Below are 21508 nucleotides of genomic sequence, written 5' to 3' on the forward strand. Positions count from 1 at the left end.
GACCTAAAGAGTGCCGCGGAACCCTTCAGTTTAACAAATCTATGGTTTTAAATTCTTGCTCAGCTCCTTTCCCGCGCGCATGGTCCTAGAGGCTGTTAAATGCTTCGCGGAGAAGGCTCGCATGCGGGATGCGTTTACGAAACCTTTCATTTCTGGAATTATCAACCACGGTTTCTGCTTTTCTGCATGCTTGAATCCCCTCTGCTTTCGGGTACCGTCCGAAGCAGGTTTTAAGGCGAAAGCCTTTAATAGCTCATACTCGCGGAGTCCGTCCGTGACACTCCAACTCGATAAGAAAAAAAAATTGTGCACGATAGGATTCGAACCACCATCCGTCCGTTCCGCAGTTGAGCGTGCGAACGACTACGCTACTTCTTTTTTTTTCTTTATTGCACGGAAATAGTGCCGAAAAGAAAAGTCTAAGCACGCTTACGTAGCCTGGAGTTTTGTGACTACGCGATTTCCTGCCAACGCATATGTAGTTCTGCTTGTCTAGGACGCTGGAGAGTGTTTGCAGAAAGGCGTAGAATTAGATGGATGCCTCCTAAGTGCCCTCCAGTGTCTCCAGCATTTAAGATTCACGAACAGTTGTGTACTTAATTAACATATCTTAGCCACACATCAGTGACACGAGCAGCAACATCACGCTACAGGCTTTCCTCTTACCGCACTTTAGGTCAACAAAGTGCCCCTGAATTTGTTGTTTTGTAGCGATAGCTACTCTACACTAGCGCTTCGAGCCTTCAGCGTGGCACCCCTTGAGCTCCGTGGGGGTGCTGTGGCTGGTCACGTGGTGCGGAGCAGCTGCCGGCGGCACGGCGCGCCGGCGAAGCCGAGTGGCGGGGAGAGTGAATCCACGCCCAGGGACGAAGATGAAGATGCAACGTCCAGCGAAACGCAGCGGCGAAAGACATTGCAATTCGACTGAGCCAGTTCCACTCGGCCAGCTGTAGCTATTGCGTCACTCCAGGTTCAACCACAGCTAAACCACTGCGATTTTTTGTCACAGCTCTGTCACTCCGTAATTTTGCTCCACGTTGTATATGACACACGACCACGAGTGCATTGGGCAAAAGGAAAAAATTAAATTCTAGCCATAGTTGCATCGTGAGAAGCTTGATGGAGTTCAGGTGCAGCCTTCGTCCGCTCTTGGAGCAGTACAACAGCATACCTACCCCCTACTTACCAAGTGCGACACTGTTAATTGTGCCGTCTAGGGGGAGTAAAGGAAAGTAGGAATGCGTTATTTCCAGCATATAGACCCAAATGCCAAGTCCTGATGGGGCGGGCAGTGGGGTCTGTTGAGAATGCCCGAGCAAAAGTGGCGATCGAGTACGCACACCTGCCGATATCATTTATTCGACGGGGGCCAGAACGAAAATTGTGCGAATGCATCTCGCAGCGAAAGTCCAGTGCAGTGGAGAAGAGTTTGGCGTCTCTGTTATTCATTTATTGCTCCTTTGTCGTTTCTTTCGCGCACATTTCTTTTTTATTGCGCGAATTCGCCCTTTGCATGAGCTCTTTTTGCGCAGCCAGTTTCAAATGCACTGTTTTACCCGTACCGCCTTCGTCGCTGGGGTGAGAACTTCCCGAGGAAACATTTCTGAAAGATAAGAAGTTCAAGAGCATCAGGTGCAGTTGATAAGGACATGCCACTTCGGTGGGGACAGGCGCAGAAGATAATAACAAGCGATATCCGGCACGTTGGCTTAGCGGCTAAGGCGTTGCGTAGACGGGCACGAGGTTCAAATTTGAATGCCTTGCACTGTAAACACGAAAGGAGTAAAAAAGGAATAAGATCTCCTCTGCCGCATGCCCTTTACGGTGCAGGGTATTCTGCCCAAGCCTTGGGGTTGATTTTCACCATTAAAAATGCGGAATACTTATGGTTGGAAACAGAAACGCATTACCTCTTCAAAATATAGAACAATTTCTTGCAGGTACGAAGATTTTAAGCGACGTTTCCACCTCCTGTATTTTCTACCCTCAAAACCTCCGGTTCTGCGTTTAAAAGCCTCCTCCCATTGCTTACTGCATCAAGTTACTATGTTTTGCAGTGGGAATATATATGCCGCCGTTGCCGAGAGTACGCATTCCGTACATTTAGTGATCCAAAACTACTCCGTAATTCGGACTAGCACACCCTGCCCGCAAAAGGGGGTGAGGGCAGTTTAATCCCTTTTTACTCCCATATAGGCGTATTCGTGTTCAGAGTGTACCGCGGGGACCGCTTCTACATGCGTAATACAGTGGAAAGAAAAAACTCTGGAACTCCTTGTCTGTTGCATATACGGGGTGTATTATTCCTTAGATTTAGGTACTTCGGTTTCCCTAATACGTTGGTGTCAGTTACCTGCGTTGTCCGCTCGAAGCGTCTCTGCGTTTTGCCTGGCGGCAAACGCGTATGACGCGTAGGGTTGACCGCGTAAGCTAGTATCCATCGTTTACGCGAGGGACATGCTATTGAAGTGGGGACACAGATCCCCGGCACCCTACTATCTCACATGTATCGGCAAGGCTCCATCACCATCGCCATCATTATCATAACGGCGGGAAGAGACTCTCCTGTCCTTTTTTTTTCATTACTATTTGACCAGTGCATAGCATTTCGTAAAGAGCTTTGTTATACTTTTTCATCCCTTTAATTTTTTATTTTGCCCTGATTCAGAGCTCTGTGATCCCACGCTACAAAGGGGAATAGGCGTATCATCATCGGCATCATCACCCGCAAGTCAGATACCGCCTAGGATGAGGTCAACGCATCATTAAAGCTCGTCCGGTAGCGTGCTCGACGCCAGCGGCGAAGGACCAGACTGAGAAAGGCTTAACGAACTTTTGTTCACCATCTTCCCCCCTCTTTTTTTCATACACATTGTCAAAAGAAGGTGGCCCTGTCGCTTAAGTTCGAACACTGTCCACGAGAAAAGCAGCATGAGGGAAACTCACTTCGTAGTTCATGCCGAAAGCATACTGGTATAACTTGAAGCCTCCTTTCTGCAAGCAAGTGCGTGTTATCGTCATCATCATCATCATCATTACCAGCAGCAGCAGCAGCAGCAGCCTTATTACGCCTACAGCAGTACAAAGGCCACTTCCACGTCTCTCCGACTAGCCCTGTCCTCTGCCAGCTGCGCCCAGCCTATGCCTGCAAACTTCCTAATCTCATCCGCCCAGCCAACCTTCTGCCGCCCCCTGCTACGCTTGCCTTCTCTTGGAATCCACTCCGCTACCATTAAGGACCTGCGGTTATCTTGCCTTCGCCTTACATTCTCTGCCCAAGCCCATTTCTTCCTCTTGGTTTCGACTGGGATGTCATTAACCCGCGTTTGTTCCCTCAATCACTCTGCCCGCTTCCGGTCTCTTAACGTTACACCTATCATTTTCCTTTCCGTTACCCTCCACATATCGGCCCGTAGGTGAGTACCGTTAACATACAACTGTTCCATATGTTTCCCTTCAAATTGTGCGAACTTCATTTTGCCAGCGAAGGGCGGTTGCCCGGTGTTATGCGCAGCCACCAAAATGTTGGCCCAGTAACTAGCAAGTGGCGAGGTAGTGTGCAGCGAAGCAATGAACGAGAAATTCCTCGAGCAAGAATAGAACAAACGTTGTGGTTGCCTAGAGCAGCGCCAGCTTTTCTCACAAAAAGAGCGCCTTTCATAATTTCGTCAAAATTGTGAAGCTGCACTTACAACCACCACCCATGTTTGTTTTTAGTTCTTGGGCATCCAAAACTCAATTTTGTGTCAGCACATATGAAAGCCCCTTCGTATTCCAACGTTTGCGTTTTGAAAAGCCAGAAAGTAGTGAGCTTTTTATCGCCAAAAAACTGCAAATCTTTTTTGTTTTATTTATAGAGTAGCAAGGCGTTCTAAAATATCGAGTAATGCAACAACGCAGCCAGTCGGAACGGTATGTTGAGAGCTCTTTGCTCTGAAAATCTATTGGCAGCCAGCAAGACTGGCAGTATTGAGTTTTTTAGTGTTGCATTATTGAGTAAAATTTCCTTCACGGTGTAAAATGCTTGCAGGAAATAATCCACGACAGCTAATAATTGTTTCCATATGTCGCAGATCGTGTGAAATCTAAATATGTCGCATCAAAAGGGACTTGAAGCAATGATAAATTTATTATTGACAGCAAGTAGGTTTTTTTGTTGTTTTCGTACTAACTTGAGCATGCACATCGGTCGCAACCTGTGCGAACATGCACACACTCCAAGCCAGAAAGCAACAAAGCAGGGTAGCCGCAACGGCGGTCATTCCGGCCAGTGGTTACCCCGTGACTGCCATGTTGCGTAATTCGGGTATAGTGTGAAGTATCACTTCACGCGTTTTAAGAAGTATGCCGGAGAAGGATGTTTCGGGTAGCTAGTTGCTAAAGGGATTACCGCCGAGCCGCATTTTTCCCGGTTTCGGGAGATGCGCTCCGCGACGAATTTTTTCTTTGCAACGAATACTCTGTATACTCCATCTCACGATTTTTTTTGTAGCGGTAAGGTTTCTGCGATGATCTGGGCCTATCAGTATGGCGCGTGTTGCGTAAATGTGTTCCACCGCTCCCGTCATCCCGCGAATGGTGGCTCCATCTCTAGGAGAGAAGGAGCACCATGCGTCTAGATGCCACGCCCAGCTGCTACGCTATGTTTACCAATGGTGGAAAAGCACTTTACAACAGGCCTCCGCAGGGGGTTCGTTCGTACGCACTTCTCTGTTTAATTTACTAAAGAATGAAACCTCACTCTACTCTGAAAACACGAGCTTGAACTAACCTTTGAAATCATGTACAAGTGCAAAAAACAGGGACAAAAAAGGACTTGACAACACGACAACACGTGTTGTACAGTCCTTCTTAGTCCCTGTTTTTTGCGCTTGCACATGATTGCAATGCACCAACTCGCCTAAAGGTCTGTGCTCTTAACCTTTAAATTCCTGCAGTTACTGTTTAGAAAATAGTCACAACACGGCATAAGATTTGAGGGGTTATTTGCTGCGTTCCTGCTGCTCTGATAGACGAGAAAGCTGCACCTTCCTGCAAACGACTTGTGAGATAGAGTATAGCTTGCTTAGACAAAAACTGTTTTTGCGCGCTGCCTAGCCTTCCTTTGTGGTGTGTATGTATTCCCGCGCTCATGTGAGATCTAATTAACCCTTTGCCCCCTTTAGATAACGAGGAACGCTCACGAAATAAATACTTGCCGTGTTCCCCGTGATCATATGTGTGAAGCATTTCAGGATTGCGTGCACCTGAAATGGAAGCAAAAAGATGAAATTTGACTGACAGAAGCACGAACTTGAACGCATGAAGGCTTTGCATAGGTTTGGTTTAGTTATCCGTACCAACCTATATTACGATAAAATGGAAAATTCTGTCCCGCACCAATTACGAGCGCAGCTGAGACACACTATGCTGAATATCTTGCACACCTAGGAGTGAAGTAATTTCGGAGACAATCAGTGCATTTCGGAGGTACGGAAACATAACTAGGAACGACGTGAAGACATAGTATCTACAGTTTGTATCGTACTTAGCGGCAACACGAGAAATGGTTAAACTGCCTGTTCACACGGAGAAAAATAGCTTTCAGCGCGAAACGAAAAAAAAGTAGTCGATTTGCGTAGTTGGCCCACTTGCGAATCCAGTGCGCTAGCAGTTCGGTTTTCACTTCGTTTCCGGCGTTCAGATCCACTGCTCACGGATGACAGTTGTTCGGATAGCGATAGTGGGTTCCTCATTATCCTCATTACTCCTGGTGCAGTGGTGCAGCGATTAAGGGATACGTCCCTGCCCTGTGTGTGTGTGTGTGTGTTTGCGTGCGTGTCTGTGTGTGTGTGGGGGGGGGGGGGGGGGCTTCGGTTTCGGTCGGAGGCTTGGTTTTCAAGGACAAGAAGGCTTCAGACAAAGATCGGCGGAATCGGACTTGAGCCGCGATATATGCCGAATTGAGTATATGCGGAATCGCCCATATATGCTGCACCACTCCTGGCGCAGTGGCGCAGCGGTTAAGCTGTGCGCCACTGCTCTGCGATGGCAGGTGCTGCCACCTTGTGAGACCCCGGTTGCTCTTCCCAAGCAACCTCTCTCGACCAATTAATTAGACTGCCACCTATACCTCGGTGGGCGTAGAGGGAGCGCACAGACAACGATGAAATCGGCCATTGAGGGCTCTAGTGCTGGAGCACTAAAAGGGCTGAGAGAAGAGGAGGAGCCGGAAGTGATAATACCTACTTTTATCCGCGTTAAGAGCTGGTTAAGTATATCTCGTGTTCCCTCTATGTATGATACACACTGTACTCGTAGGCAGCACTTGTCAACATGGAAAGGCAGCTAAGCATTCTCCAAAAATTATTCCGAATAAATACGTAGCTCGTTTTTTTCCCGCTTACGATTGCGTTTACAATAGTAAGGCGTGTTCATGCATAATTCCGTTTAGAAAATCAATTTGTTATTTGAACATAAAACACATACGTAGGGTTGTTCTGAAAAAGGAACACTCGTTTTGCGATTTTCAATTACTACGTTTAGATTTGACCTCACTGGCCATGAAAAGAGGCCCACAATTGCTGGACAAGAGCACGCTTTCAACGAGAAGTTGTTTATGAAAGCAATTTTTTTGCAAAGTCGAAGATTACATCATAACTATCAATATATACACGCAAATGCCACTTCGGAGCGCCTCTAATTTCCTCGCATTTTGTGTTGAAAAACGCGCCCCGTTGGCTTTATATAAAAGATTTCAATATTCAGTGTGAGCGCAGAACGAACTTTAAAAGCCTGATTTTTCTACGCATCGTAATATTAGACTATTCCCATCCGTATGCTCGTGACAATGTCTTACAATGTTCCACAGTTGTCTAACAATTATTCACACAGCCGCACCCCATTGGTTTTCGATGGTAGTCATAACTACTAGGTGCGACTCCAGAACAAATTTTAAAAGCAAAAAATTGGAGGGGTCCCCTAAGCTTTTCAAATATTCATTTTCAAATGCGGCATTTATTAAATAATATTTCAGGAAAAGTCGACTTTCAACATCCCAGGTTTAAACAACATGTCAAATTACATTTGATAAACCACCCCATCTCTTTTCCTTAATAGTGCCATCCACCACGACTATAATAAACAATGTATACATGTGTATTTAATATCTTTTCCTTAATAGTGCCATCCACCATGACAATGATAAACAATGTATATATGTATATTTAATATTTTTCTGTGCTATATGAGATGCCATGTTCTGTATTCTTTATATGTATGTACGTTTATATATACATTTTTCGTTTAAATGCCACTCTGTTTATTTGAACGTATGTAAGCAATATACATATAACTTGTGTTTTGTTAATAATTTGATCACTTCTCATACAATTTGCATATGAAATGAGCATTTTTTGCCGATTTGTACACATTTGTACTGTATATATCCAAAATGTATTTTTAGTACTACTACCATGATGTATTTTGTGCGCTGTGCTGAAATTGCTACCTGGGGTAGGAGCCTCTTGCCTTGTGCCTTCAGCTCCTGTTCCACTTTTACTACAGAAAAAATCAAATAAATAAATAAAGAAAGCACCCCCTTAAGGGTATGACGCGGTTGCGTTAATGACTTAATCACCATACAGAACTGGTCGTTCTTAACTTTCATAGGTCCCTTGGAGTCCTCACACCACTCCTGGCTGAGGGGTGCAGCTTGTGCAATTCAGGTTGCTCTTCCCGAACAACCTTTCAAGCGCAGCCAAACGGCTACAGAGGAAAGCTATACAGCTTTCTCAGAAACTTGGCAGCTAAAGAAAATTTCGTCCTTGTCCGCGCATCGAACCCGGGACCACCGCTTCGGAGCAGTCGCTCTACCAACTGAGCTAACCGGGGCGGCAGGCTTATGTATGGAAGGGCGACAGTAAATTGATCAGTAACTCAAAGTGAGAACAGTGTTGGTCAAATGTTTTGGGGAATCCCCCAAGGAGGAGTATTTTTGCAATTACTCCCTTATTACCAATCTACTGCACCTTTGGAGCTTCCCCTAAACATTTGACCAACAACCTTTCGCGTCCAATCAATAATTTAACGCCCAGCTTCTACCGTGCGCAGTTTTCTCACATTCCGGTGGGTAAGTTGTCATGACGCCACAAGGTTGCGTGACCTAGGTGGCCCATATGCCTCGTGGGTGGCTTCACTGAGCATTTTTTCTCAATTTTTCGCCCAGTGGCAATGACGCCGGTGTCTGATTTTCCTTAGCGCTCCTTAACTACTTAACGCTGTCTCCTTAAAATTTTGCTACGCATCGGAGGGTTCGGACATTGCCATGAATATGTTCATAACAACATCTTGCCTCATGTTTATAAAGTGACGTCCAAGCAAACGTGACTTGAAAGACCAGCAGAAAGCGTCAGCTTTGAATTCAATCTGCCGCCGTAGGGAATTCGAGAAAATGAAAAGCGCTGCAACACTTTCATAAAACGTGTGCCGTACTCACGCTTTTCTTCTTCCTGCAGACATTTTGGAGGTCTTTTCTCGGTACGCTCACCTCGTTGCATTTTCGCACCCTCCGCCGAAACTCCTGTTTCGTCTGGATAAAAGATTTTATTTTTTCGTTGCAATTGTTCGCCAAAACAGTGATTTCGCTGTCTTTCTGGGAACTAAAGGGAGACAGACGCTTCAACAAAGAGAACTGGGAAGCATTTAATGCCGCCACTACCTTACTGTGCGGAGGATTGTCGCTTGAACGAGCGTTTTTTTTTTTTTTTTCCTCGCGATCACTTGGAGGAAATCGCAGTCGGCATCCTGAAGACCGACAGTCGTTAGCAACATTCCGCTATCACCAAGCCTACGCGGCATGGTCGCTAATAGGACTGAGCAGCTGGGATTTAACGAGTATAGGAAGCAGTGTTTTCCTCTGTTTTCATGCCCAGAAAGATTCTAACGTTCAAAGTGTTTAATGTTTTATTTTAAACACTCGAGTTACCAAGGAGGCGACAATAAATCAAAGTTGCCTGACGAAGTGACGCCCCTTATTACTCTTTCTCTCAGATCAGTGGACTGTTTTACTCAGAATTCATAAACTCATTGACCCATAACAATAGTTCACAGAAAGCAAAAAGACATACATAAGCACATATAATATAACACAGATGAGTACAAAAACTAAAATAGAAAACTTAAGAAAACTAATATGAAGAATAGATGTGGCTAAAATGCACTGTACATAAACACACAGTATCTAAAACAATGTATGTCTCCACATATATGTATTTTATCACGATGAAGAGGAGGGTACGGATGAATGAACTGTAAGCACCACATGTGTTATGAATTTCGGGGTCCACTCACTGAAAAGAATTTAGCAGTAGCTTGGAAAGGATATAAATTTTACCTTTTTCTTTTCCGTGTGGTTAGAAGAGTCTTTCAAATGTGTGACGTCTAATCGGCGTTGGTCTGCACTTTAGGCAAGCGGATTGGTTTCTAGTTCAGGCATATTGAAACTGACGTCGTAGGTATACGAGAAGAAGAGGGTCGTATTCAATGAGTGAGGATGAAGACGCTACGCCTATGCCGAATATGACTATCTATAGCGCACCGTATTCCGAAAAACGATAATTAAATGCTAGAGTTGCGTTGCAGTCATAGAGTTATCAGTATCTCGACTGGATGCCAGTGTAGTCGAGCACGGCACCCTGTGGCCTCCCGAGACACGGCGTGGTCACTGTGTTAGCGATCTGTTTCAAACGCTGAGGACATAACTTGATTCCGAACCATTATGGAAACTATGTCTTTTAAGGCTGTCTGCTAGGAAATGCACATTGTGGAATAAATTATAAGATTTGATAGCGAAGCACACCTAATAATTAGAGCTTTCCCTTCGCCCGACGGGTGCGCTCATGTGCATCGGTTGCACTGTTACAATGGCTTTAATAAGTACTTGTAAGTGCCTTACCGCAAGTTCAATGCGTGTGAATAAGCTTACTTTATTTTTACCCCCCCCCCCCCCCCGGCGTAAAAGGTGCTACCTCTGACTGCCACTTTTTTGAATGCTACTTTTAAAAAAAGGAAAGCTATACGACTCTATGGCCACACTCAGTCGATGGCAGCGCAGGGTCTAAAAGGTAGCAGAAGGAGGGCTTTTGACGGCGCTCAACATGTTTCCTTAGCCGCCACGCCTGCTATTGCGTCGTCCAATATATGGGGCAAATGTTGAATTGCAGGGTCTCAGTAAGATATGAAGTCGCCGGCTCTACGTGTAAGACCACTCCTTTCTTTACTTCTCCTTATTTGAAATGTGCACCCACCATGAGCACTTCGGTGATCTTCAGTGCCACGAGATCAGTCCCCTTTCGAGGGATTCGCCTGCAGGCGGCCTCGGCTTCGAGAACTGCAAAACGGGTGGCTTTGGTTACGTCTGGTAATTGGATATCTACATGTCAGAACAACAGTGTCGCCTATGGGTGGAGCCCGGAAACGCAGCCGCGAAAAAAAAGAAAAAAGCATAGATAAATAGGTGTTTATGCACTGAAAATGTAAAAAAATAGGCTCTTAAAAACAATAATGCCCAATTTGAAAAGCACTTTTTATACCTCTTTCACACGGCATTCCCCGAAGGCCTTTCCAGCAAAGGCACCTCTTTTCACCAAAGGAGCAAATAGCTCCACAAGAGCAGCGACGCAGCTACACGGTGCAGCCCAAGGGGGGAACAGTCGTTGAGGCTTAGCGCCCGCTGCTGTGCTCGAGCCGGCTGAAGTGAGTGCTTTAAAATTATGTCCTATTAATTTCTTGAGCTCACACATTTTTTTTAATTCTAATTGCTTCCTTAAAAGAACTGCAACAGCTACTCTCATCAGCAGCAGCAGGTTTTGTGTAATGGCTTGGCCACCAGGGGCACTCGGTGTTGCTGCAACACTTTCACTGTCTTGAATTCTGGGCATAAAATATAAACACCCGTGCAAAAAGCAAAGCCAGACATCCCTTTCGTATTTTTAAAATAAGTTTTCAAACATTGTTGGCTGCATCTATCTTTTCTCATTGTTTTTACTTTTTGACGTTGGACGGCACTACGATCGCAGGTTCTCGAAGGCCGCACCTTTGGGCTCCAAGGGTCCGGACGGGCCCCTTTGCCCCCAAGGCCTTAGCGGCAAAGGCACAACATTTGTGCCGTGTAGCTGCTCTCCTTGCGCCTTTGGATATAAGGACCTGATTCTCAAAGGTCTTTGCAGTGCCCATGTGATAGGGGTATTACTCCTATGAAGGAAACCAAAATATCGTTATTAACCCCAAATTAGCTAAAGTCTGCCTCTTCATACTGCCAACCCAGAAGACCTGTGCATCATTGGGGACATTAGTCGGGCATGGAAAAAGCTGGCACTCCCGGATGCCACCTGATGGCGTTTTTAGATTCTTCCCTTCCCTTCAACAATGGCCTAACACGCTGAAAAAAAATATGTGGGGTGCCTAATTGCCATTAGCTGCAACATTGCGATAACATAAGAACCTGGTTGTGAGCTGCCATGCGCAACCACGCACACACCATAAAAGAAGTGAACAGGGAATTTCTCTCTCTCTCTCTTTTGCCACCTTCCAACCGTGGCAGGTCGCGGCTGTCTCTTGCGTGCTATTGGTAGGTGGCAAGATCCGCCTGCCAATGCGCCACGTGCTGCCTTGCCGGTGGCAAAGCACGACACTGGCGGTGGGTGCGCGGACATGGGGCTCTTATGCTTTCGCATAAAAATAACTTAATATCCCATAAAGCCAGTGATACCAACTTGAAGCAAGAGATCTGATGGGGCTGAGATCGTCAGTTCGTGCAGCAGTATTGTACGATATCTTTAGAGCCGCATTTTGACGGAAAGCTGGCGGTGTCGCACACTTGCCACCTGCCGCGGTGGGCAGGTGGAAGAGAGAGGGAAATCCCACTGATTTCTTTAGGAGAGAGGAGGAAAAGACCCGGAAGGTGGCTGTCATATGCGAAGAACCCTGTCACCTGCCAAGGTTGGCACACGGAAGAACCAGCAGCGACCTGCCACCTTCCGCTATTATGTTCAACGAAAACGTAGCGTTTTGACACGACAACGAAAGGCGGGGGCAGGAAGACTCCACTGTGCTTCCACTGTTGGCAGATGGCCAAGTCGTGCATGGCAGCTCACAAGAGGTTCTTGTGCTATCGCGTTGCCACAGATAATTTTTAATTAGGTGTCCTCCAAGTTTTTCTCGCCCTGTAGCAAAGATGTTATGGCACTCCGTGACATCCAGGTCGCTATTTTTTTTGTTCCAGCTACCTCCTCTAATCTCCCGGACTCTCTCGTACCGGACGCCTGACTACCCTTTCTTCCCTCCTAGTTTGTGTGTTAATACGTAAATCTGCCTCTTTGGCATGCTGCCTACATGCAGTGCAGCGCAGGCCTACTGCTAGGTTGCCTTAATCGCCAGCGCCGTTCTTTTTCACCGTGTTTACCACTTTGTATTTAAACCGTGGGTTGCTCGAGGAAAGGAGGCATTTTCGGCCAAAATTGGCTAAAAAATGGTGGCACTGTATACCGTATAATAGAACCAGCAGAAAGGCTTGTGCAACTCTCCATTCTTTTTAGTGAAATCATGTCAGCCCCCACCAGACGGTCGACGAAGCGCCCTATGCTCAACCGAAGCGGCGTAAGGGAGGAGATTGCGAGCATGCCCATAGAGCGATTATTACCACTTGCAGCGTCGTCTGCTTGGCTGTTCAGCTGACTTCACTCAACCACCCTTGCTCGCCTGCTCCCAATGCTGGCGCGGCGACGCGGATGTTGGAGAACATAGGCGTTTTAATCTATCACGCGACGTATATACGAAGAAAGTGCGAAATATAGCTATCTAATGTTACGTAGAATATAAATTAGTGAAGAAGAGAAATAAAAGTAGGTGAAAATAAATAATTGTAAGTCTACTAATTTGTTTCCCATTTCGTCAAGTCAGCCCGGGCAGTATTTGACGGAGCTTACAGGCTTTGCAGATGGCAGATTTGTGAATGCCACCGGTGATGTCGAAATCCCTCGCTTGGACACTGGCAACGGTGGTTGCTGCAGCGGTGGCCAATAGGGCCCACAAAGCCATCAGGATGTTTCTTGTTAATCACTAGTCTTTCCTGTTTCCGTTTGAAGTGATGTACGCTCCGGTGGCAGGGTCTTCAAAAGCACTGCACCCGTGAACAAGTGCATCTATGAAGTCACATGAGACTACAGAGTGATAGCTCAGTTCCCAAAGACTGGAACTATACGGCTAGCCATGCCTAAGAGAAGCAGCAGGTGTTGCAATTATTCACGGGATTTATTGCGGTCACGTGACGAGATCCGGTTTCTTCTTTCTTGTTTATGAACAATGCGTTTGCCTATAGTATTATTCTGACCGTGTGCTAAATGTGCTAGTCAACGAACGCATGTCTTCTGTCGCTGCGGCCGAATAGTGTAGCCTTCCTTGTTTGCATAATACGCAGTAAAATGCAGCTGCGCCCACGCGGAACAATAAGGTAGAAGATGGCGATGTTTTATTTCGATTGTCTATTCCTCTCTGTTCTCCCAAGCTTTTGCTGCCCTCAGAATTAACGGGCCTGCGCACTCTGATCTCCAACACTTCCAAAGCGCACACTCATCTAATCCTTTGCTCTTTTTTTTTGCTTTTTCTTCGCACCGCCAATCAACATCAAACTTTTATCTCTGGCACCCTTTGCACGCCTCTTTACAAAGCTAAAACGCAAAGTGGACCCATTTTTCAAGAATATAGCTTGGTATGCATAAAAGAATCGACCTTACCATTCGCTGGTTGCCGAAGGTTTTACATCAGTTGCTGGATTATATGTTAATTTCCGCGCGGCAGATGCCGGCGACATCGTAGTAAAGACTGTATCATTACTGATAGCGCCTGCGTTCATCTGCCTGCCAAATGGAATCCTATATTTAGGTCAACCAGCTGCATACTGCGGCTCTTGCAGCGCACCACCTCCTCTATGTAAATTCCATCCGCATCGCTGAATTCGCCTCGGTTCGTTTGCTCACCGCGATGAGGCGCCACTTATGTAGAGCGCTGGCTTACGTCATAGCGCCAGAGGCTGCCATCACAGCCGAACGCCTCGGTATGAAGTGCCCCAGTGGCTGAAAAGGATACGCATTTTCTGGGTCGTCCTTGCTCGGTATACATAGTCAGCAGAGGCCAAGCTGCCTGCCTGCCAGTTCTGTTCCGATGCAAAGAGAATGATGTGGCTCCGCAGAGTTAGATATCCGCGCCAGTGCTTTGGTAGGGGTGTAAAGAGTGCGGCGCATTATATTTAGGAAACACCGGCTGGCTGTCCATCTGTTGGATTCTTGGTCAGCTTTTTTATCGCGTTCGACGCTTTCACTGCTCTGAAATGCTTCGCAGATAAATGTTGTATTGGAGATGTAATTGGGGAATTGTTTGATTCTGACTTTATCGACCGCTGTCTCTTTGGCCTCCTCCTTCGTACCTGTATCTTTTTTTTTCACGGTCTGGTTCTAGTCCAAGCAGATTTTCTAATCACCCAATAATTAATCCATTCATTTTTATTTACTTCGTGTGCCCTCAGGGCTATAGGAAAAAAAGAGACTTCGTAGAGTGAATATTGCAATATTGCTTAATATCGCAGAGTGCACAAGAAAGAGTGAATATGGCCTTGAAAAAAAACCACTTCCTTGAAGAGACATATGTAGCGGGGAAGTCCGCCGGAGTTTGAGCTGTAGCCGCCATCATTTGTTAGCGTTATACTTCATAAGCTCAAAACCAATCATGTCGCGCTTCACCACGAAGCTAGCCTTTTTACACAGAGTTTTTTTATATTACCTAGAGAGAAAGCTGGCCGCGCTGGCCCAAGCAGCACAGGTAATCGGCCCGATGTGCTGTCAAATGCTGGTCCTACAAAGGACCAGTGTGAAACCATCTGTCTCCAATATTGGCCCAATTACCTGTGCTACTTGGGGGAATGCTGCAGGAAGAGCAGGTTTAGTATTCGACTTGCCTAATTTTAGGCATGAAACGTGGATTCAGCCATAAATGTACGGCTCTTCTCGCGGAGAACCCTCGAAGAAATGCTGTTAAAGTAAACATGCCAGCCTAATTAATACTTGTGGTACATTTATTGAAGAAGTGAAAAATGCACGATTAAAATAATTTCATCTTCTCGCAGACGAGAGCATCATGGCGCAGCTGCTTGTTCCGAGGCAGAATCCACGTCTACGTCCAAGCAATAGCCGAGCCAAGTAAGAAACCTCGTGTTCCCGGCATTTCCGCTGTGGATGAAGTGCTGTTTAATAAACTCACATAGACGGTTGCGCCATCTTTTGCGCGAGGTAAATTGGGAAACTGCATGGCTTTTTGATAAAAACCTTGGAGTTTCTCAAGATTACCTAGAACTAATACAGGTACAGACCGCTATGCGAGTTTCTCACAGAGCACTTCATCCACCGAGGAAATGCCGAGAAGACGAGGTTTCTCACTTGAGTTGGCTATTGTTTGCCCGAAAATATTAATTCTGTCTCGGAATCGGCAGCTGCTCTCTCCACTTCGCGCAGGTGAAGCTCTTTAAATATAGCGCTTTTCGCTTCTTCAAAAAATTGAACCGAAGCGAATGTTCGGTATTAGGCTCGTATGCAAATTAGCGGAGCCTTTTATTTGTGGTTCTGTCCGTGAAAACTCGTACTGTTACGATTGAATCCACGACTTCGGCCCAACAACAGTCAAGCTAAATGCGAAGTGTTCATTTGTGAGACACTCTGCATGAAACTTTGGCGGAGTGGCCGCAACGAATGGCCGCATATCAAAGCGGACCTTCTTAACTGGGTTCCGTCAAAGAGCATGCACGGAGTGAGGTACAAGTGTGCTGTCAGTGCAATGAGAATGCGCACTGTTTAGAATGTGCTGTTTCTTGTAATGAGGACCAGGAGGGTCTAGGCTGCGTTGACAGCGGTTGCTTCCCGTAGAATGCTCGTAAAACGGGTATGCGTATGTACTTTTTCACTTTAGGGCAGGGCGGAAAGGCTGAAAAGGGGGCCTGAGTAATGCAACGTCATCTTACAGCCTAGCAGTGTAGTGGACTCTATTTAGTGTTATGACGTCGGCATTAGTGACTTTGAAGATGTCGGGGACTCAGCTACGCGTATACTGGCAATATGAGGCTGGCATCCTTGTGAACTGGGAAATGGGCGCGGTGGAGACCGTGTCCTGTTGAGACGTTGATTAGCAACGTGCTGAGAACACGTTGAAAGAATAATTAATATTGGTTGATTAGAAGACTGATGGCAGAACTCATCACCTCAGTTTGTGTGGGGCGGGCCATACATAGCATACGTGCAAACACGTTCGCACGGCTGGACAAGCTGGAGTTTATATGTACAGTCTTTGCCAAAAGTACGCAGCCCAAGAGGTCTGCTTCTGAGCCCTGCAGCGCGGCTCGTCTTGCATACTCAGTGACCCTAATCTCACGAAGGCGGTAGGAACTTAAGTCCTAAACACTCCCACGCTTAGCGCTGTCAGATATGCTAAAGAGCCCCGCTACGCGGCTTGGAAGCAAACCTCTTGAGCTGTTTGTTTTTGACAAAGACTCTACGTTGTGTGGTATTTCGCGTAAAGCTGTATCTTAGACTGTATGGTAATGAATTCGTGTGTAAATAGAGATAATAGAAGCCGCTATCGCGTCAAACCCTTAAGGCGGAGTTTAAGTGTCCCCCTAATTTTTTTTCCTTTACTTTCAACGGTAAACGTCGCCAGTTGCACATGCTTGAAATGTGCCTTAAATAATGAATATCGACAATATACTGTGTATTACGGGGAAAATAAATAACTGCAGTCGGAGACTATATATTCCGTTGCGTTGAAGGCATGCCTTGGCTCTGTAGCTTCCGCTCCGTTGGCAAAAATAGTTGCCGCGGAGTATAGAATACGCCAATTTTCGAGATGTAGATGGCGAAGCCATCGTAGTTTGGCAAAACTGAAAGCTCCCGCGCTCACCTGGTGGTCAATAACATTCCCGTCTAGGTCGGGCGGGTCGGCTCATACTGCGCGCAATCGCCTCCTCTATCTCAATGCCATGCCAGCCTCAGCTCGCTTCACAATGAGGCCCAGTTTCCGCACCGCGGTTCGTTTACTCGCCGCGATGTGGCGCCACTTGTGTGGTCATCTTGTCTTCGATTCGAGCGCCAGCTGCTGCCCTCACTGCCGAATATTTCTCGATAACGCCACTCGCTAAAAGTGAAAAAAAGAACAAAATTGGTTCCCCCTTTTCTCGAGGTGTGTCGCCAGCGATGGGGCGCTCTCTCCCCGTCACTGCGCTTTTGAAGCAGGCATCAAAGGTAGCGAATGGCGGAGACCGAAATGGAAAGTTAGTAATCTAAAGCTTGATTGGCCGAATCCGGATTTTTTGCTGGGATTAAAATCAAGCGGGCGTTGCTCGTACAACCGCTTGCTTGGGGCATGGGAAGCACACATCCATCATGTTACGAATTAATCGGCGTGCAATGCCGTTTCAAAAGTATCATCGAAAGTTTACTGTTCATGATATAAGTTGCTTCTACCGGAGGTCGAGGGCTCCTCAAGCTGCTTGCGTGCAGTTCTTACCTCGGCTTATTCCATCGGTGAGAATGGGAAATAATTAATGAAACGATATTAAATTAAATGTTCCGCACTAGCTAAGCGTACACTCCGTATGTGAAAAAAAAATTATGCACAGGCACTTAGATACATTACTAAATACAAAAAGAACGCATCCTATAGTCAAATTTGGTGAAAATGTCAGCTTGAGCTGCGCGCTTAACCCGCCTTACTGTGGCGCAGCTTTGTACACGTTATGGAAAGAAGTAAACGATTACAGTTACAGTTTCTTCACATGAAATGCAACTGATCTTAGTGGTCAGCTACAGCCCCCAACCGTAACTGAGCAATTACAAAAACAGCAGTCGGCTACTCTTACCTTATTTACCTTCCCACTTTTGTTAGCTTGTAATAACACGAACCACATGCATTTTATTTGATTGTTTGGGATTTAAACTGTATCGCGTATTTCTTTTATTCCCTCGTCGCTTGGTTTACGTTTACTCTGTGCGCTATTCAAGTGTTGAAATATTTGTACTGTGTACTGCATTTTTTTTTCATTCTATCAGAAATTCATGGTTTGAAAGTTGACGCCCCCTTACACAATGTCCTACAGGCCTGCATGGCATTTGAAATAAATAGATAGCATAAACGAATAATAAATAAATAAATAAATAAATAAATAAATAAATAAATAAATAAATAAATAAATAAATAAATAAACATACACTGCCTATGATGAGCCGGTGCGGCTTCCTTGATCTGATGGATGTTGCAATCCATGCGCTGTTAAATTTCGCCAGGAGTTGTTTTTTCAAGTTTTCGTCGCTATTTTTTTTTTTTTGCCACGATTCCTTGCCAAAACGTCAGCAGCGGCACTGAAGACTGTCACGGTGTATGGGCGCTGGAGGTGAGGGTGGATTTGTAAAACACGAATACCTTGCGCACCAACCAGCTCACTGCTACGCCAAGCGTTGTGTTTCGTGGTCGTTCGCGCTCTGAGCGGACAAAGTTCAAGCTCACTAAACGTAGCATTCTGTTGCGCCGTGGTGAACACCTACGAATACAGGAACACGGAACAAGTCAAATGCGAGCCACTCTGGCTTGCATGCCCGGACGTCCTTGATCGCACGGCTTTTCCGCAGCCCCACCATTGTCTCTCTGTTGCGAGGGGGTACTCCGCGCTGGCAATGCACTGTTTTCCACCAAGTTCAGGTTCTCGAAATCAAACCGTTGGCTACAACTTGTCTTTTTGTAAAAAAAAAAGAAAACGTAGTTTATTACAAGTTATTACCTCCAACGCGTTACGTGCAACTTTGCTCTGAAGCTGTGCTGACGAATGAGGCGGTATAAGCGTACAGCTATCGCTCAAGTTCGCCGCATGTTTAAGAATATGTCGCAGGTCAGACACGTAAAGCCAGGAAGGGACGCTATTTCACCATTGTGATTAGAGTCCGGTTGGACTAAACTCAACTGAACGGCGACGCTCGGAGAGCAGTACAAGGGCCTCGGGAAACAAATTTAGCATAGACCATTCCGTCTACTGTCACCGTTTACCGCTGCGGCCCATCGCCAATGCGCATGCGCTCAGCGGTGACGGCAGAGGGTATACGCCTTGCTAAAACTCCCTAATGAGTCTCGAAAGAAAAGCGGTAAACCAAAACTATTATCGTTGAATTGACGCTGAGTAGGCGAGTATCGCTATGGTGATTCGAGATTAAGAGGAGAAGTAGGAGAGGCGGAGTGGTTCACCAGCAGAAGGTAAACGATTGCTACCCTCCACCTCTGAAGGGAGAGGAATGGAAAGCTAAAAAGGGGGCAGCAACGCCCGTACCTCTGAGGGCGTTCTCGTTGGCGCCTTTTGGTGGTTTCAAGCGGCCACAAACTGTTTTTTTCGGCCACCATTTCCGATCTGCTTCACGGGCACGTACTGACTCAAGGCCTTCCAGTGTCCCCACGGGCACGTTCACGACCGCCTTCTGTGAGCTCTTCATCAGAGCAGAGTTTAGAGTGGGCCCGTCAAAGATGTAAATGTACTCTGCTCACCGGCCCAGCTGTTATCCGGGCGGCTGAAATGGCGACCTATCTTCATGTTATCGTGCGTTTTATCGTAAACCCTCGTCGTCTACGTGCACCCGAAGCACTTTGACGGCCACGTGATCGCTGAAGCCAAGTGCGAACAATTCTGACCCGGTCGGCATAAACCGGTCCTACGTCGCGCTATCAACTAGTGCTTTAAAACGTGTGTCTACAGTTACTTGTTACCCTTGCCCACTTCTTATCATCACGACGTTCCCTATCACTGTCGTGTTTCAATCTCGGAACTCATCGCCTTCATTATTATGTAACCTCTCGGGCCCTAAAAGTTTCCTCGTTTCTAAACCAATAAAAAGCCAGCCTTCATTGTCTCATTCGCTGTAACATTTTAACGCGGCGGCGTTAAGGAGCTTGTGCCGCAGAAAATCTGGTGTCATCGTCGGCGTCATCGGTGTCGTTGTCCGTGAGCGAAAAGTCAACTAAAGATCCTCAGCGAGCCAAGCCAGAAGGAAGGAGGGCCACCTTGGTAACGTAACCTTGTGGCGTCATCAGAACCTGCTCTCAGGATTGGGAGCTAAAACTGCCGCTTTCACCTTTCAACCGCGATGGGGGAGACGACTTGGACAATTTTCGCTACCCTTCAACTTTCGGCCTATAGTACATACCTCTCCCCCGTACATAATGCCCCATCTAACCCTTCTACGATGACCACAAGCATGGCCCACTATAGTGAGATTCGTTGACGCACTCGGCCAACAAGCTCTGGCAGGTGGTGGGTTCTGCCTCCTGGCGGCGATGTTTGAAACACGATGGCGCTGTCCATGTTGGCAGCAGAGTATTTCTATGGGTGTCTTATTCACCTCCTGTAGCTGGCAGCATATTATGAGCTGGGAACCCCCCTCCGGTGGGAGATGGGGCAGCCGTCCGCGATCCGCCAGCACCGCGGTGCCAGGTTGGGCCTCCACACCTGGAGTGCACGAGTGGAGAACACCAGCGGAGGCAGCTCGGAAGCCGGCCCCAGCCGATGATTGGGTATGCAGCTAGGCCAATGGCTGGGGTGTAGGGTGGGGATGATTGGAGGCAGGAAGGTGCGGGTTCCGTGTCCCCACTTTTTATTTTGTTCCCTCATGAGTGATGATCTCATGACGGACTTCGTGCGGCCTGTAGACGGTGTCGGCCAAGCGGCTGGCCCTTAGCCTCGGGCATGACGGCTAAACAAACTCAAGAACTTCACAGCCACCACTCCCAAAAACATGTCCAGCAATTTCGAACAAAAATTTTGAAAATTTCAAAATTGTAAGATAATCAGATAAATGGGTTTATATGGCCTTATGTGTGATAGAGTTTTCACGTATAGGACCGAAACTTGAGAGGCGACGAAAATTCTGCCAAATTCACCTCCCCCTCCATGGTGGGATGGTGACCGCAGCAGTTGTAGCCCGTCCCCAACCCCTTTTCCACGAGAACTGTTTCGAGACCCACGTGACCACGCAGAGAGAGAGCACATTCTGCCCGGCCAGGTAACAGACCTCGATACCATTTATCGGGCGGAGGTGGCCTACGGAACCACCACAAATTGGCCTTCACGCAACTATGAGCTTCAAATGATAAGGACAGCACAGCCATCTCCGGGAAAGCAACAGGTGTAGGTTTAGGGACAGAAGATGAGTGCGTGAAGTATAAAAAAAAATAAGGGCGCTTAGTTTCCTTTCGAGTCACTCACTGGACGATCACGTTACTCGGTAATGCAAATTTTGAAGGCCAACTCCGGAGTTTCTTGAGCAATTTCGGCTTATAATCACATCTCATCATCGGTTCTTTACGAAGCGTCTTCAAAAATACGTATAGAAATATTTAAATAGAGCAGACACCAGGAAACCGAAAATTGGTTTCTTCCAGCGGTGTTGTGTGTGCG

The 21508-nt window shown here is 46.6% G+C and overlaps 2 protein-coding genes across 6 annotated transcripts in view; one reads left to right on the forward strand and one right to left on the reverse strand.

Annotated features, from left to right (window-relative positions):
• The window catches only part of sick (sickie), a 959410-nt gene that overhangs the window by 573281 nt on the left and 364621 nt on the right, over positions 1-21508 (forward strand). The window lies entirely within an intron of this gene.
• LOC144100627 (uncharacterized) lies at positions 1350-13212 on the reverse strand. The gene is made up of 6 exons (XM_077633514.1): positions 12966-13212; positions 10287-10369; positions 8477-8569; positions 5199-5246; positions 2947-2994; positions 1350-1603 (listed from the first exon to the last, which is right to left on the reverse strand). The coding sequence occupies exons 1-6, from the start codon at positions 13075-13077 to the stop codon at positions 1553-1555; spliced, it is 435 nt and encodes a 144-aa protein (XP_077489640.1). The 5' UTR covers positions 13078-13212; the 3' UTR covers positions 1350-1552.

The sequence above is a fragment of the Amblyomma americanum genome, chromosome 8, assembly GCF_052857255.1.
Source record: "Amblyomma americanum isolate KBUSLIRL-KWMA chromosome 8, ASM5285725v1, whole genome shotgun sequence".
In the NCBI taxonomy this organism is placed as follows: Eukaryota; Metazoa; Arthropoda; class Arachnida; order Ixodida; family Ixodidae; genus Amblyomma; species Amblyomma americanum.